This window comes from Triplophysa dalaica, chromosome 11 (genome assembly GCF_015846415.1).
Source record: "Triplophysa dalaica isolate WHDGS20190420 chromosome 11, ASM1584641v1, whole genome shotgun sequence".
NCBI classification, from domain to species: Eukaryota; Metazoa; Chordata; class Actinopteri; order Cypriniformes; family Nemacheilidae; genus Triplophysa; species Triplophysa dalaica.
This window is the reverse complement of record NC_079552.1, coordinates 21,820,511-21,836,602: the sequence shown is the minus strand read 5'-3', so window position 1 is coordinate 21,836,602 and position 16,092 is coordinate 21,820,511. Positions and strand designations below refer to the sequence as shown.

Below are 16,092 nucleotides of genomic sequence, written 5' to 3'. Positions count from 1 at the left end.
ACGCTTTATAAGCAGCAGAGGAACAGGAAGAAAGGGGGACTTGTTATCCTGAGAACCTCTTGATGACTAACCGTGTGCATGTTTCTTTGCTACAGAATCCAGCGGCTGAAGACGAGCAGACTCTCTTGCACGATTGCCCACTCACGGATCACTCTGCACGCACGGGACTTCCACGGACCACACCACGGACGGAGATAGGAGCTAATTCCCTTTTGTTCACCTGCTTCACCAAATTCACGTTTGTCACTTTCAATAAATCTCCCTCCGGGACGTGTAAAATTACAGTACTGTGTCTGTTGTGCTTTCTGCCCGTCACACAATGGTTTAGCAAAATTATGTTTACTGAATTCCTCTGTGGTTAGTTTCGTCTTAAATGTCTCAAATCATTCGTCCGGTGACAAAAAAATCTGTCATAGCAAACAGCTCTCAAGTTGTGTGTGTATGCTTGCCTAAAATACACAGATTGCGCAACAGCAGATCTCAGCGGAATAAAGTCATTATAAAGTTATAACATTACACACACAACGTGAAAGCATAACTAGTAAGCTGTGAATGATTTTTCAGCCTAAGCACGAATGATTAGAGATGTTTAAAACGAAACTAACCTGCAGTGTTCACCCCTGATCATTAGCAAAACAAACAGCTTGCCGCAGCTAAATATATTAATGCACATAATGTATTAACATTCATACAATTAAACTTGGCAGGGCAGGATGAGATCCGCCCTGAGTACCTCAAGTCTCTGGATGTTGTGGGAATGTCTTGGCTGACAAGCCTCTGCAGAATCGCGTGGTGGTCGGGGACAGTGCCCTTGGACTGGCAGACCGGGGTGGTGGTCCCTCTTTTTAAGAAGGTCCAACTATCGAGGATCACACTTCTCAGCCTCCCCGGGAAAGTCTATGCCAGGGTACTGGAGAGGAGAATCCGGCCGATGGTAGAACCTCGGATTCAGGAGGAACAGTGTGGTTTCCGTCCCGGTCGTGGAACACTGGATCAGCTCTATACCCTCTCCAGGGTGCTGGAGGGTTCATGGGAGTTTGCCCATACAATCCACATGTGTTTTGTGGATTTGGAGAAGATATTCGACTGTGTCCCTCGCGGCATCATGTGGAGGGTGCTCCGGGAATATGGGATTCGGGACCCTTTGCTAAGGGCTATCCGGTCCCTGTACAACCGGAGCAGGAGCTTGGTTCGCATTGCCGGCAGTAAGTCAGACTTGTTTCGGTGCATGTTGGACTCCGGCAGGGCTGCCCTTTGTCGCCGGTTCTGTTCATAATCTTTATGGACAGAATTTCTAGGCGCAGCCAGGGGCCGGAGGGCGTCGGGTTTGGGGACCACACGATTTCATCTCTGCTCTTTGCGGATGATGTCATCGTGCTGGCCCCATCAGACCAGGACCTTCAGCATGCACTGGGACGGTTTGCAGCCGAGTGTGAAGCGGCTGGGATGAGAATCAGCACCCCCAAATCTGAGGCCATGGTTCTCAGTCGGAAAAGGGTGGCTTGCTCACTTCAGGTAGGTGGAGAGTTCCTCTGGGGGTATTGTTCACGAGTGAGGGAAGGATAGAAAGGGAGATTGACAGACGGATTGGTGCAGCTTCTGCAGTAATGCAGTCGCTGTACCGGTCTGTCGTGGTGAAGAAGGAGCTGAGCCGCAAGGAGAAGCTCTCGATTTACCGGTCAATCTACGTTCCTTCTCTCACCTATGGTCATGAGCTGTGGGTCATGACCGAAAGGACAAGATCCCGGATACAGGTGGCCGAAATGAGCTTTCTCCGCAGGGTGGCTGGGCGATCCCTTCGAGAAAGGGTGAGAAGCTCGATTACTCGGGAGGATTTCAGAGTAGATCCGCTGCTCCTCCACATCGAGAGGGGCCAGCTGAGGTGGCTCGGGCATCTTTTCCGGATGTCCCCTGGACGTCTTCCCGGGAAGGTGTTCTGGGCATGTCCCACCGGGAGAAGACCCCGGGGAAGACCTAGGACACGCTGGAGGGACTATGTCTCCCGGCTGGCCTGGGAACGCCTCGGTGTCCCCCCGGAAGAGCTGGAGGAAGTGTCTAGGGAGAGGGAAGTCTGGGCATCCCTCCTTAGACTGCTGCCCCCGCGACCCGGCCCCGGATAAGCGGTAGAAAATGGATGGATGGTTGGATGGACAATTAAACTCCAAGTGTCCATCTGCATTTATATTCAGTAAGTTGGCTTCAAATGTTCTATTTAGACCGTGACTGACTTGGCTCCCTTCGCTATCATATGCTAACGTTAACCTCCTATACATAAGGTACATTTATGTCAATTCAGACTGTTGATAGATATTACTTACATCGGCAGTTTTGTCTCGTTCAATCGGTCTCGAGATCTCTTGAGGAACAAACAACTTTGAAGCTAATCCTGCTTGTGCTGTCCCAGGTTGAAAAAGCAAACAAGCAGGTTTTTACTTATGGTTTCTGAGGGATTTCCATTAAAAATAAAGTAATCCACTGCTGTCTCCTCCTAGGATTGTACTCTGTGCAGCGACTTCATTGCATGTTGTCCACGAACATAAGCCATGGCGTCACATACAGCACTGTCGCTTGTGAAAACAACAATGGCGGAGCGTGGTGGGTGGAACTGTGTAGATTAAGGGGTGGTAACATTATAATTAGAGTTGAGCCGGATACTCGGCTGAAACGAGTATCCGGTACGGATAAAGCACTTTTGCCGAGTACGAGTAATTCGAGTCAATATCTGTGCTCGGATTGAATAAAAATCCTCATTGTGTTGCTGACTGTGTCCCGCTCTGCTCATTCACACACAGAACACTGAGAAGAGAACAGCGCTCTGTCTATCTGTCTCTCCCTCAGTAACTCAGGATTTGCGGGTCTTTTCCGTTAACGTTTAGGGTTTCTTCAGCGTCAGGTTTGTTTTTTATTTCGGTTTGTAGTACTTACTTATTAACGAGAAGAGTTCTGGTAAACGTGGGGTTTGTTCAGACGTGGTGCTTGGTAGAATGCGCCTCGCGTTGCGTCTCTGCCTGTCGGAGTTTATTTTTCTTTTTTAAACCGTCAGCTGGCTCTAACCAGTTTTTAATTAAAAGTTAAAAAAATAAAGTTATGTTGAGATGAAAACTCTTGTTCATTACATTTTACTTCATAATTGCAACCGCATGTGTTGTATTCATTGTTGCCAAACTTGTTCTGAATATAGTTCGTTTGTTATCGTGATCAAAACCATTGATCTGAAGCTCAATGCTGATGCTGTCATGTAAATAGTTTTATAATCAGCAATAAATATAACAATTTCTGATCAACCCCTTTCAATTGCATGCTTAAAATAACATACCGGTTAAAGCCCCACCCATATCAAGACAACCCGACCCACTTCCGGGTTAAATCCCGCCCATTTCCGGGTTAGGCCCCGCCCAGTCCGAGTACAGATACGAATACAGATAATTCATATGGTTGACAGATACAGATACGGATACAGATAATGCTGTACTCGTTCATCCCTAATTATAATAAAATCTGCTTTGGACATCACAACCGGAACAAAATCTGAATGGCTTGATTTCTCACATGCTTGCAGGGAAAGGCACACCAAAACAAACATACTGGGTTCTTACACGTTTTCTGGGTTGCTAGATGCACGTGGGGCCCGAATATAGAACTTAAACAGAGAAAAAGTGGGGTTTTCATATGATGTCTCCTTTAAAGGATGGGTAAAGATCATGTGTGAACGCAACCTTATCAAAAACACCAGTATTTTAATGTGCTTTCACAGGCTTTTGGAATTATCGGAAATATGACTTTTCGCGTTAAAATTGCACTTGAACCCCCTATGATGTCGTGTTTCCCACTGGGAAGTTGGTAAATCATTTTGATACTTGAGATGGGCGTGCCTTACACAATCAACATGGCGGATGCGAGAAGGATTTCTGCTGTGACAGATATGATTTATTTGGTTTTCCACAACAGCTTCATTGCCTTGTCTTGTCATTAAATTAGTTTCATACACAGCGAAAATAGCATGAATTTCACCAATATTCCAGAATAGTAAGCACGCTGACTAGTAAAACTATACAGTAGGATGATACTGTTATCGATACTTGCATTGTTTTATCTCTGTGTATTCGGTTGTTAAATGGTGAACTAGAGGCTGCCTGTCATTTTCCATCCCTGAATAATGGCCGAATGGCAGAAGTTTGCTTGAGGTATGTGTGATATCTAGGGCCATATGATTTCTGCAATGTATTTGTAACCTACTTGTTTTGCATGTTATTGAGTGAAAGAGTGGCATGGTTGCGCTCATAACATGATGCGTTGACTTTGCACTGTTTATGGACAAAAAATGAAAAATATTTTTTTTTATATTCAGATCCAAAGTGATCTTTTGCTTTTTTTGCAGAGAAGAGTGATCACAGTTTTTTTCAATATTTTTGTTGTTAATTTGTATTTTGCTCATTATGGTTAGTATGGTAAGCTTAATCTTAGCGATTATCATGTGTCCTTGTAAGATTTAACTATTTAGTGGTTTATTTTTATGTTACTATACAAGTTTAATTAATTGTTATTTTAACTTTTATTTGTTTTCAGCTAATAATTTGAGTGTCTCAATTTATACTTCAGTTTATTGCTAAAGCAACATATGTAACTTTCCTTCAGTTTAAGGTTATCAAATAATCTTAAGGCTGATACGCATGTTATTTAATTAACAGGTTTTTTATTTAAGTTTTAGTTCACTATAATAACCCAACACCAGCACTGGTGCAGCTGCTTAGATGTTTAGAATTCCTGTTAAAGATATCACAAAGATTTTTGTTATTTTGCTATGTGTGACTGGTATCTTTTGGAGTGTGAAAGGTATCTTACTGGTAAAAAGACAGAACATTAATGCACAGTAAATTTGTGTATTTATCGGAAAACTCATTCTGTTAAATTGATGGTAATTGCAATTCAATAAATTTCTCTTTCTATCAGCATAAGCAGCATTGGGTCAATTCAAAACATATTCACACTTATAGAACGTGACTTCTTATTTATGCTTAACCCTGGTGATAGAGAGATAGAGAGCAGAGCTGATACTCACTCTCCGGCTGTTTCTCATTGGGCGTGATGGAGCGCACAAAGTCCTGTGGTGTCATGTACACTTCAACCTCCCCGTGCTCGTGGATGATCTTCAGAGTGGCGAAGTAGCGAAATATCTTGTCTGGAGTGGAATAAGCTCTGATCCTGTTCTCATACTCCATCACCTGAATAACACACAGAGGAGTAATTAACCAAAGAAGCTCCTGTAACAAACAACATTTCTCAGTAGTGTGACGGTAGTTTGGCAGTAGCATGAGTTTAGGTTTTACAGTAATGAGCTACTTTATCTACAAATAGCAATGTGGTCTGACTAAATGAAATTACAGCATTGGGAATAAAGCTGTATATCCAATAGACCTCTAAAAAAACCAAGCTCTTTCCTATATGAAAAAGAACATTATATTGAATTGGTGTGTTCAGTTGACTACTAGCTTATCTACTTTATACAATTCTCCCCAACTTCCTGTTAGGGATTGACCTGGAAACATTAAGTCAATTGTTCACAGCATCCATGCAGCTGCTTCATGTCTAGCAAATGCTCATATTTGTGAGTGTTTCTGTTTATGCAAACTGTATTAATTTCTATGCTAATTCACTGTCAGCTCGGCTATTAGAGGACAGAAGTGATTGTAATTGGAAGATGATTTGAAGTTTAGGATATTGAACATTTGTTATGGGTAATGACTGTTATAACATTTATATTTGTCAATCAAACACTGACCTGAGTTACATCAAGCTTTCCTGTAGCTCAGTGGTAAGAGCATTGTGTTAACAACGCAAGGTTGTGGGTTTGATCCAAGGAGATTGCACATACCTATGTATGAATTTATAGGATAATGCAATGTAAGTCGCTTTGGATAAAAGCGTCTTCCAAATGCGTAAATGTAAAAGTAAGTTACAGGTCAATCATTTTTCTGTCATTATCATTCACTGTGTACTACAGTGGCATTGGTCAAAGATATTCATATTAACAAGATGCGCCACTGCCTTACAATAAATGGGGAGGAATGCAACCTCAATATGGCCACTCTAGCAAAGGAAGTCCCGCCTTCCAGTGAAACAAGACAATTGTCAATCAGTATTGTGAACTCAGGTCATGCACACACAAGCGCCACGTTTACTAAACTTCTGGTACAGATTAACAAACAATAGAGTGCCTGTAGATTATTTCTGATATCAAAAAAGAAAGCCAGAAGAACCGTTACTTGGCTAAACTTGTTTCTCCTATGTTATGAATTAAGACTGTGATACCAAGCTCAACCACTACATGTCAATGTGCCATATGGTTTCTTTAAATGTTACCGAACTACAGCACCCATTCAACAAATTGTTTAATTAATAAAAGGAACATACAACTAAATAAAACAAATCGTTTATTTAAAACAATTATCAAACAGTAAAATAATAATACAAATGAAAATTAACATAAATCAAATCAAATATAAATAGTTATATTATTAGACACTAGCCAAACACAAACAGAAAGTTAGCTGGGGGCTAGGCGGGCACGTGTATAATGAAACCGTCTGTAGAGCAACGACAGTGCTGTGTTGATTCTCATGCATTACAGGAGGTGATTGTCATTTTCACACCAGAATCTCATTTGGCCTGCGAGCAGTAGAAAGTAGGAAATACTTGAATCTGATGAAATAAACCTGAAATCTCAGTAATCCTGTTTAAATAAATCTGTAAACCTAAAATGTATAAATCAAGCTTTTATTTATATCTTTAGGGTATGTGAATCTCTATAGCCTGTAGCTATAAGATGCTATAACAAAGATAAAAAACTTATTCAGGCAAACATGTGAGGGGGAAGCTCAAATGTGTATTGTCAAAACTGGAAAGAGAATATGCTTCACACGCTGTTCAGATTACTAAAAGCATGTTGAAAAACTACACAACATCATTCAGAAAGAGATGTTTTGTGTCACTGTCACTGCCATAGAAACTGGTTGGCATGTATCTGCCACTCACTGTGGCCAGTTATTGATGCCAGCTGGTACATTCATACTATCATTCAAATGTTTGGTATCACTAAGACATTGTGAAAGAAATGGATCCTTTTGTATACCAATGTTGTTTAAAAAGTCTCGTTTTAATAGCAACTCCAGTCAAACTATATAACAAATTATATGATCCTCAGGAAATCCTTTAAATGTGCTCATCTTGAGAATCCTTTTATCCTATCACTAGCACAGCGGAAAATGGCTTTGCTGCTTAATGAAGTATACAGTAGATACTGTAATACTGTGTCTTGAATTGTGGAACTACTTGTACAGTCCAGTTTTTGTAAAATAACATTTTGTAAGATGCTTTTACGCACAGTAACTTACTGTTAATGGTGGACATTTTATTAGCTTGTGTGATTTCTGAGAATCAAACCCATTGTATCATTGTACACTTTTGCTTGTAGCTACACACACCAAACAGCAGTTTCACCCGTTCATGTTGACCATTCTTAGGCTTAGTTAAATAAAATAATTTCAACATCCACATGCTATCTCAAATGTTCTTTAGGCAAACCCGAACAGATCAATCAAATCTCCCTGGTTCCCATGTGTCTCGTGACCAGTGACTTCTCTTTCAGGGGCGCAGGAATGGGAAGCTCGTCAAAACAAGTATTTAGCCCATAATGTGCATCGTGCATCACGTCAAAATATGTGCCGGCTGCTAACGTGTCGAAAGGGTTTATGATAAAAGAGAATGTGAGCACTAGCTTCTCTTTTATCATAAACTCTTTTGACGGATCTGCAGCAGGCACGTATTTTGACATGATGGGCAATGCACATCGTTGACATCAGATGACGCTCCAAACACATATTTTGACATGACGAGCCATACACATGAAGCTCCGAACACATAATTTGGATTCCTGCGCCCCCGGAGAAGTCACCAACTGCCAATGCTTGTAACAAAATATCATATGGCAACTATTCACGATGAAATTGGAAGTTACCAAAGCGCTCTTATGAGTTTGTCAGACATAAATGTCCTATGACCTTATGAATATTAAATATTAAAGCATCCATAAAAGACTAAAACCCACTTCCCCACAAAATCCAAAATGTTTTCTACTATATCGCTCGCTCTGTTTGAAACTGATGGTTTCCTGCAGGAAACTGCAGGTAACTTGACAAACCAAAAACTGTCGAATTATCAAATCATTACGTCGCTTCTGTCAACTGTCGTGTCAACGGGAAAACTCAAGAGTCACAACTGTTTAGAGGGGAAAATGAAGCTGTCAATCCGAAACACAGACAGTATAGCCTGACAAGAATATAATTCCACACAAACAAACTCAAAACATAGACAGCTGTCTAATGTAGCTGCTACATGATGAATGACCTTTTCCATCAAAGGCACAGTCCCACCATCCTATCATGAGAGTCAACTTTCACTTTTTGTTGGTATGATTGATGCTGTTTATTGTAGTGCTGCATCCATTATTTATAGGGAAAACGTAATTCCCAGCATTTAGGTTGACTAAAAATGAGGAATAGAAGGGGTGGTGATATACACACTTTGACCTACAGGCTGGTTTTCCCGCCTCGTCTGGCTAAAACAGGGCGGATCGTGGCAAAAATAAATCATTCTGTCAAATTCTGCCCTTTTATGAAAACATATTCACACTAAACATAGTCCGGCTTAGCAAATAAGAAATTCAATCAAATTCAGCACAGGCATGATCCTCATAAATGTGTAAATGCCAAAGTCAATAACACTGATACATTTGCTAGGCTTTTCCGATGAAGCGGTTTACAGGGAAAGCAACAAACAAAAACACGAAGGAGTGATAAATCATGGCTAGGTGTGCCTTAAAGGATTTTAATTCACGATGTGGAGGGGAAGAACCATCCGTCGTGAATTGAAAGTGCATTAAAATCATCAAGTCCCGTTTTTAAAAAGCACGTAGGGAGACGCTCCTAGGTCTTGGGGATTTTGAAACCCAAATGTTGACAGATATGCAGGCAGTGCATTCTCCAATCTGCGTGTGTGTGTTTAATATGATTACGGCACAAATGTTTACAAAAAGTGCATTCATTTGAATTGGAGCATTCTCACAGACCACGGTATAAAAACATTTAGGAAAAAAACTAATAATGATGCCACAACTGGAATCCGGTCAGCGGGAATGTGGCAGAGTATTTATGGTGTACATATTGCAAGTAGGTATGGGCCAATTACATTTTTCACGGTTTATCACGGTTTAAACATCTGCGGTGTGAAAACCTCAAAATTTTCCCGTTAAAGCGTTCCTGCGGTAGTCACAGTTTTTTACTCGTCCTCAAAGACGGAAAGTGGAGGAATACCTCAGGTTGTGTGCAGCGAAGAGCGTAACGTGCCCCCACCTTGGTGCAAGCAGTCAGTGAGTGAGTGACGCCTGTGCGCAGGATTTCCCCGTCGAAAAAGACGCAGTTAAAAAAAACCGCTGCCATCGAATTATTACGTGGAGATGCTGGTCTAGTGGGTTAAACCACTGAACTGGTAAATCAAAAGGTTGCTGGTTCAATCCCAGCAGCCACCACCAGTGTGTCCTTGAGCAAGACACTTTACTCCACGTTGCTCCAGGGGTATTGTCCCTGTAATAAGGGCACTGTAAGTCGCTTTGGATAAAAGCGTGTGCCAAATGACTAAATGTAAATGTACAAATAGCAGCCGGACGCCATGACTTCATAGGCAGCGTCTATGCATGAAGGCAGCCCAGATAAAACAGATAGGCAGCGTAACGGAAGTCTGTTTGAATTATAAACAGAAAGCGTCTTTGCAATAACTAATCATATATTTTAAAACTACAATACTAATTTCTCGCTAGAAGTGCATTCAAAAGTTGTTGAAAGTGAAAATTAAACTATTATGTATAGTAAACTATGCTCAAACGGCGTTTCAGCCACCATTTTATTTTTTCGAGCTTTATAAAAAATAAAAATTCAACCTCAATAAACGCTCTGAGCTGCAGAAAATGATGCCAGTGCTGATGTTTAAAAAAGTGCTCAGGACGTTTACTCCATATGATTATAATGTAAAACAGATGCTAGCAGCTTTAAAAAAGAAGTCAAATCAGAATAATAAAATTTGGCTTTCTACCGAGGCAAATAACATGGCTAATCAACTAGCCCAACATGAACTAGTTTGAACTAGGTGAACATGCTTTACATTCCTGCATTATAACTTGGACTAAAAAAATAAATGTGTAGAATGTAAACATGTCACCAAAAACATTGTTCAGCTATAGGTTCGATGACTGTTTTTTACAGAAATTGTTTAAATTGTCGAGCTGCAGGTTGAGGCTCACTTCAGTGACTGAATTTTTTCCATTTAAAATGATTTTTTACAGAAAATGATTTATGTTCCGAACTTCTGATTATTGATGAGCTACAGGATAAGGCTCACTTAACTGACAGCATTTATTTTAATTTAATTAAGAAGAAAACATTTCGGGTAAAATCGTAAAAATAAATATTTGAGTTCTGTTCCAGAATGTTCTTAAAAATAAAACATATATTTTCAGTGGAAAAATCGTTTTTTTTTTTTAAATAACACATTGTATATATATAATTGTATTACCGTGACAGTTTTGCTCAAGGTTATCACATTGTCAGAATCTCATTCCTAATTGCAAGTATGACAACATTTACTGAAGGATATATTAAACATATCAAATATTTAATCCCAAAAAGACATTCTGCAATTTTATAAATTGTAGAATTAGATTTTGATCGTAGAATTGTATTTATTTAATTGTTGGTGAATCCACTTGATGTCATCATAAATAAAAAGTTAACTAAATACAGAAAAAAATAAAAAGTGAACTAAATACTGAAAAAAAAAAGGCTGATGTCACGTACCACCATACATGGAAGGTCATACTGTCTTTCCGGCTCCAAACGCCATAGGCAAACAACAAAAAAATTCTCATATACACTAAGGGTTTGCTTAAAACTTTCCCAAAAACACGATTGTAACCTTTATCCCCATATAACGAAACCGTACATTTTTATAATTTACTAGTAAATTATACTAGTAAGCACTGTGAGTTTATTAACGTTTCACGTAAATGTGTGATGTGACTAAAAAAGTGCTCATAATTGGCGGTGTAAATAGCCTCCTCACTTGAAATGTGTGGAGGGTTGAACCTGGAAACAGTATTCCTTACTTCATGACTTAACAAGCGGATACAATGTAATACAAAAACGAATTAAAATGACTTGTTTTTGTTTAATAGGCTCATGTGTTCTTTTATTGATTTCCCTATGATTTAAAAAGTTAGTGATAATTATCGCAGGTTTGGTCCTCAATAGCAACAATGACTGTTCAATTCGTCCCTGTGACTTGCATGGTGATGAGACGTGATGAGCCCACGTGTCTCATCTGCACATTGTGAATTCAGACTGGGTGAATGAGACTGACCTCATCCCAATGAGATTTTTATGAAATAAACACAATGATTACCTTGCGGTCACGGAAGCCGATTCTTGGTTTCTTCTTCTTCCCTTCTGATGCTGCCTCCTCGTCCTCCTCCCCGCTACTCGACTCGATTGCGTTTTCTGACTCCGCCTCCTCCGCTACCATAACAGTCTCCTCCTCCTGCATCTGTTTATCATGCTTGACTGAAGACCCCGCCTCAGCGTATGCTCTGCCAATCAGGATACAGACTGTGTTAACCATTGCAATTAGAGATAAAAGACCAGAACCATTAGCACTAAGCAAGCAAAATAGGGTCCTTTCTGAACATAGGCTGACTTAAAAGCACACTCTGAATTTTGTTGGGAAATCTATTATATTTGAGTTAAATCTGTCATAGAGTGTATTTATCTAGTTTATGGATGTGTTCCTCATGCTAGAAGTCAATGAAGAATACAGCAGGTCAATATCTTTGGGACACAAGGCAGTAATTGAAAAAAGCCCAGCAGTTGATGTGATGGGATGGGCGTTGAAAGTGTGTCAAATAACTCAATTTAATGAGACATAAGGAAAATGACTGCACTGAAACGTCACCTCATCCCATAACCCCCACATTCTATAGATCACCTCCCAGATGCATTTCACCGCATCGCTGATATAGTAAAAGCTCCTCTACTGGTACACACATCCAGCGCTGGACTGGCCTTCACCCAGATATCAGCAGATATCCGCTCTCTACAAACATTTGTGTTAAAGGTCAAGTGTGTCAATGTTAAAACACCTTAACTTTAAACACATTAGCTATTCGTAAGCTGAGGCCGCAGGTGAATTTACCCAAAAGCCAAGGGAAAACTTGAAAATGATATAATGTGATTTACCAAAAATATTCGGGTATAATATAATGTAAAACAATAGAATATAATACAAGGGATCGTTCACCTATAAATGAAAATTCTTTCATAATTTATTCACCCTCTTGTCATTTCAAACCTGTTTCACTTGCTTTACTCTTCACAATACAATACACGTTTTTAAAGAATGTTGATAACCAAACAACATTGACCCCCATTGCCTTCCATTATATGGAGACAAAACCACTCTGACATTTCTCGAAAGATCTTCTTTCTTCTTACACAGAATAATGAGTCATATACAGGTTTTCAACAACTTTACACAAAATAGTAAGATCTTCAGTGGGCGATTCACCTGTTAACACTTAAACATCGTGGAGATTTCAAAACATTGCTCTGTATGAGCCCTAGGGATGCAACAATAGAGCTCACCCACGGTTCAATACGAACCTCAGTTTTTCGCCCATGGTTTTCAGTTTGGTTCTGATGACTTCGGCACATTAAAGTGTTTGTTCAATGTTTTATGTTTATGTGACAGGAACAGTAAAAACTTAAGAAGAAAAATAAACTATTTTACCGAAATTCCCTTTATTTTACTTGACTTATTTTATTATCTAAAAATCAACTTGTACAAATTCCTGGTGAATTGAATAAATGTAAAGATTTACACTGACAGCTCACAGAGGTTTTTGGTTTACTGTTCATCAACATGCCAGTAAAATAAGCTTCTTGAACGTTTTGCACAAAACTTGTCATTTCTGTAATGGAAGTAAATCTGCGCTCAATGGGAAAGGCCAAAGATAATATATTAACAAGGTGTTAACACGAACGTGTTGCTTTCGTTTGTAGTGTAAAATACATTTTTGATGTGCCGAATTTGGACATTATCACTTTAGTACAACAGGCAAACAATAAAGCCAGCCCCCGTCTTTTCGTCAGCATTATATTCGACATCAGCACATTTCATCTAGTGTTGCAGGCCGTCTCGCTTCACCACCCGACCACCACACGCTATTAGATATTATTACTCGTGGGGATGCATTTATCCATCTCAGCTAACAGACATACAGACAAATACGGACAGAGGCACTTCACAATGTAATTAAGCTCACAGAAAAATTGAAGTGCAAAACTGTAAAACCGCAATTCACTTACACGTATTGAACCGTGGATGTCTTACCGAACGGTTCCATATTATTGAGTATTGTGGCATCCCTAATGAGGACTTTGACCAATGAAAAGAGTTTAGAGCGGGACTATAGTAGGAGTGTTTGGGAAACCTGATGGGGGACAGTTATTGTTTCGCAAATGCATTTGGTCCGCCATGTGGTGGTTCAGGAAATATCTTAATCAAACAAACTAAAAAACATAAAACAATGACAGCTGATGATATTATTGAGTGCAGTCTTTGATTTGTACCTCGTCCACATTAGTCCAGCACTGGCCGTGATGCCCGTCACTCCTACCAGGGCGGCCAGCATCACCCTACGCCGCTGATGGGAACGGAACGCACCACTGTGATGCCGTCTTGACAACTGCACCATGCCGACGGTGGCAGCTGTCAGTGCCCGGAAGCGGTACATACTGTCAGAAAAGAGAAAAAGAGAATGAATACTATGAAAATAACTGGTTAATTCATAACATCAATTAGATTTTTATTCAAATGGTTCACTGATTACACCACAACACAAATAAAACACTAACATCAGAAATAAATGCAATTTTCACTGATCCTCAAGCCTCCTCAGGTATTTTCATGATGATAAAGTATATTTATAATGATCATGTTTGACTGACTCATACTGCTTTTAGATCGACCAGCATTTCCTTCTGAACCCAGAGCCGTGCTTCACAGACAAGCTACGCATCAATAAAATATTCAATACCTTGGATTGTCGCAGCCAGCCCGGTTTCAGCAGGATTTAGTGGTAACCGCACATGTCTATGATGTCAAATGCACATTAAAATGTTTGGGGGTTTAAACTAAAAACACTACATGGGGTTCTGGGTTTGTTCAGAATACTTGACACTGGACTGATCCCTGAGATTGCACCCCCCCCCCCAAAAAAGAAACCAAAAGCTTGACTTTAAAGGAGTAGTTCACCTTTAAAATGAAAATGATGTCATCTTTTACTCAACCTCTAGTCATTTCAAACCTGTATGACTTTCTTTCATCCGCAGAACACAAAATAAGATATTTTGAAGAATGTTGTTAACACAGCACATCATTCACTTGCATTGGTTACAATAGAAGTGAATCTGGGGCTGTGCTGTTCTGTTACCAACATTTTTCAAAAGATGAAAGTGTAAAAAGTAGAGTGTAAATGATGACAGAATTTTAATTTTGAAAATGAACTATTCCTTTAACAATTGACTTTTTTTCATAAGGTTCTTAAATAAAGAAGTATAACGCATACTGTATATCAGATCTTAACGCAACTATATCAAATCTTTACATGAGTTGCTTATAACACATGTCCTGAATTAACAGTATTGCTTAAGAAAAATTCAAGAATCTCAATCATTTAAGGTATTCTTCTGCATTTAATTATACCAAAGATATTAATATTACCAAGATCACCACTGCCTTACAATGAATGGGGAGGAATGCAACACCCAATATGGCCGCTCTAGCCATGCAAGTTCACCTTCCAGTGAAACAAGCCAATCGTCAATCAATATTGACTGACAATTCCCTGGGGCGGGGCTCTCGGGAGGCGCTTGGCAGTCTGTGCGCATGCGCAGTAGATGAAAGAACCTCAAAAAAGGTGATTTTTAGCCCAATTTAAGCTCAGCAAACCATAATTGTACAGTTATTTCAGGTTTAATGATTGATAAGAAATGTGCTGTTTAATTTAGATTTAAAAAAAGATCTGCCTGCCCCCATTCAAGTAGATAGGACTGCGGACTATGAAGTAAATAACTGCACATAGGCAAAGCAAACATGCCGGCCGAGTGGCACGACTTCCGTAAACGGACTTTGGTTATACTTCTAGACGTGTAGAGGCATACTTCTCTTTTTCATGTTCCTCACAAGGAGTTAAATACAGAAATACATGGACCACCGGAGAAGAACATGGACGTGCGAGGTACGCTTTAAGCTTAAATAATGTAATATGTGATATATAACAATATATCAAAATACATCCATGCGTGTATTCCAAGTCCTTAAAACCACTAAATCATTTGAATGCTGGAAAAATAACTTTACAGAGTGCTTTATTTCACGTCTTTCTTTTTTCGCCACAAAATAATAAACATTTGTCTGTGTTAATCTGTGTGAATAGTTTTAGTGCAACTGAAGTGTGATTTCTTTAAACTGTGGTTTCATTCAGTCTCATTGGTGTGAGACAGAGGAGGTCGACTGTAGACTGAAAGTGTTTTTTGCCAATACCAATAACTCTAGAAAAACAAGTCAATAACAAATTAATTGTAAAAAGTTATAAATAGTATAATAGTATAGCATAATAGTACAAATAAGAAATAATCAACTCAATGTTGAACAATGCCTGAACTAAATTACAAAATAAAGGCTTCCACGAAGGGATTCAGTTTCTCACAATCGCTTGCCAGAAGCAAGATTCAAGGCTGGAGCGTAAACCGAAGGCTATTGGCTACTTAAAAAATGAAAGCCCCTTCCTGTTTCAACAGGACATATTGTACACAAAATAGCTTACTCATCAACCCATTCCACAAAGGCTTTAAAGTACAAATTTGAATGAATGTTATTTTTTCAAAGAACATACAAGTAAAGTTTTATTCTCCAAAACCAGGGGTAATG

General features: G+C 39.5%; 1 protein-coding gene across 1 annotated transcript in view; it reads right to left on the bottom strand.

The window, feature by feature from the left end:
* The window catches only part of LOC130431863 (calcium uptake protein 1, mitochondrial-like), a 56,756-nt gene that overhangs the window by 35,759 nt on the left and 4,905 nt on the right, over window positions 1-16,092 (bottom strand). The window contains exons 2-4 of the mRNA XM_056761083.1: window positions 13,731-13,895; window positions 11,509-11,692; window positions 5,060-5,222 (exon numbers count right to left, since the gene is read on the bottom strand). Coding sequence (XP_056617061.1) covers window positions 5,060-5,222; window positions 11,509-11,692; window positions 13,731-13,894 — 511 coding nt within the window. The 5' untranslated portion in view covers window position 13,895. The remainder of the gene's footprint in view (window positions 1-5,059; window positions 5,223-11,508; window positions 11,693-13,730; window positions 13,896-16,092) is intronic.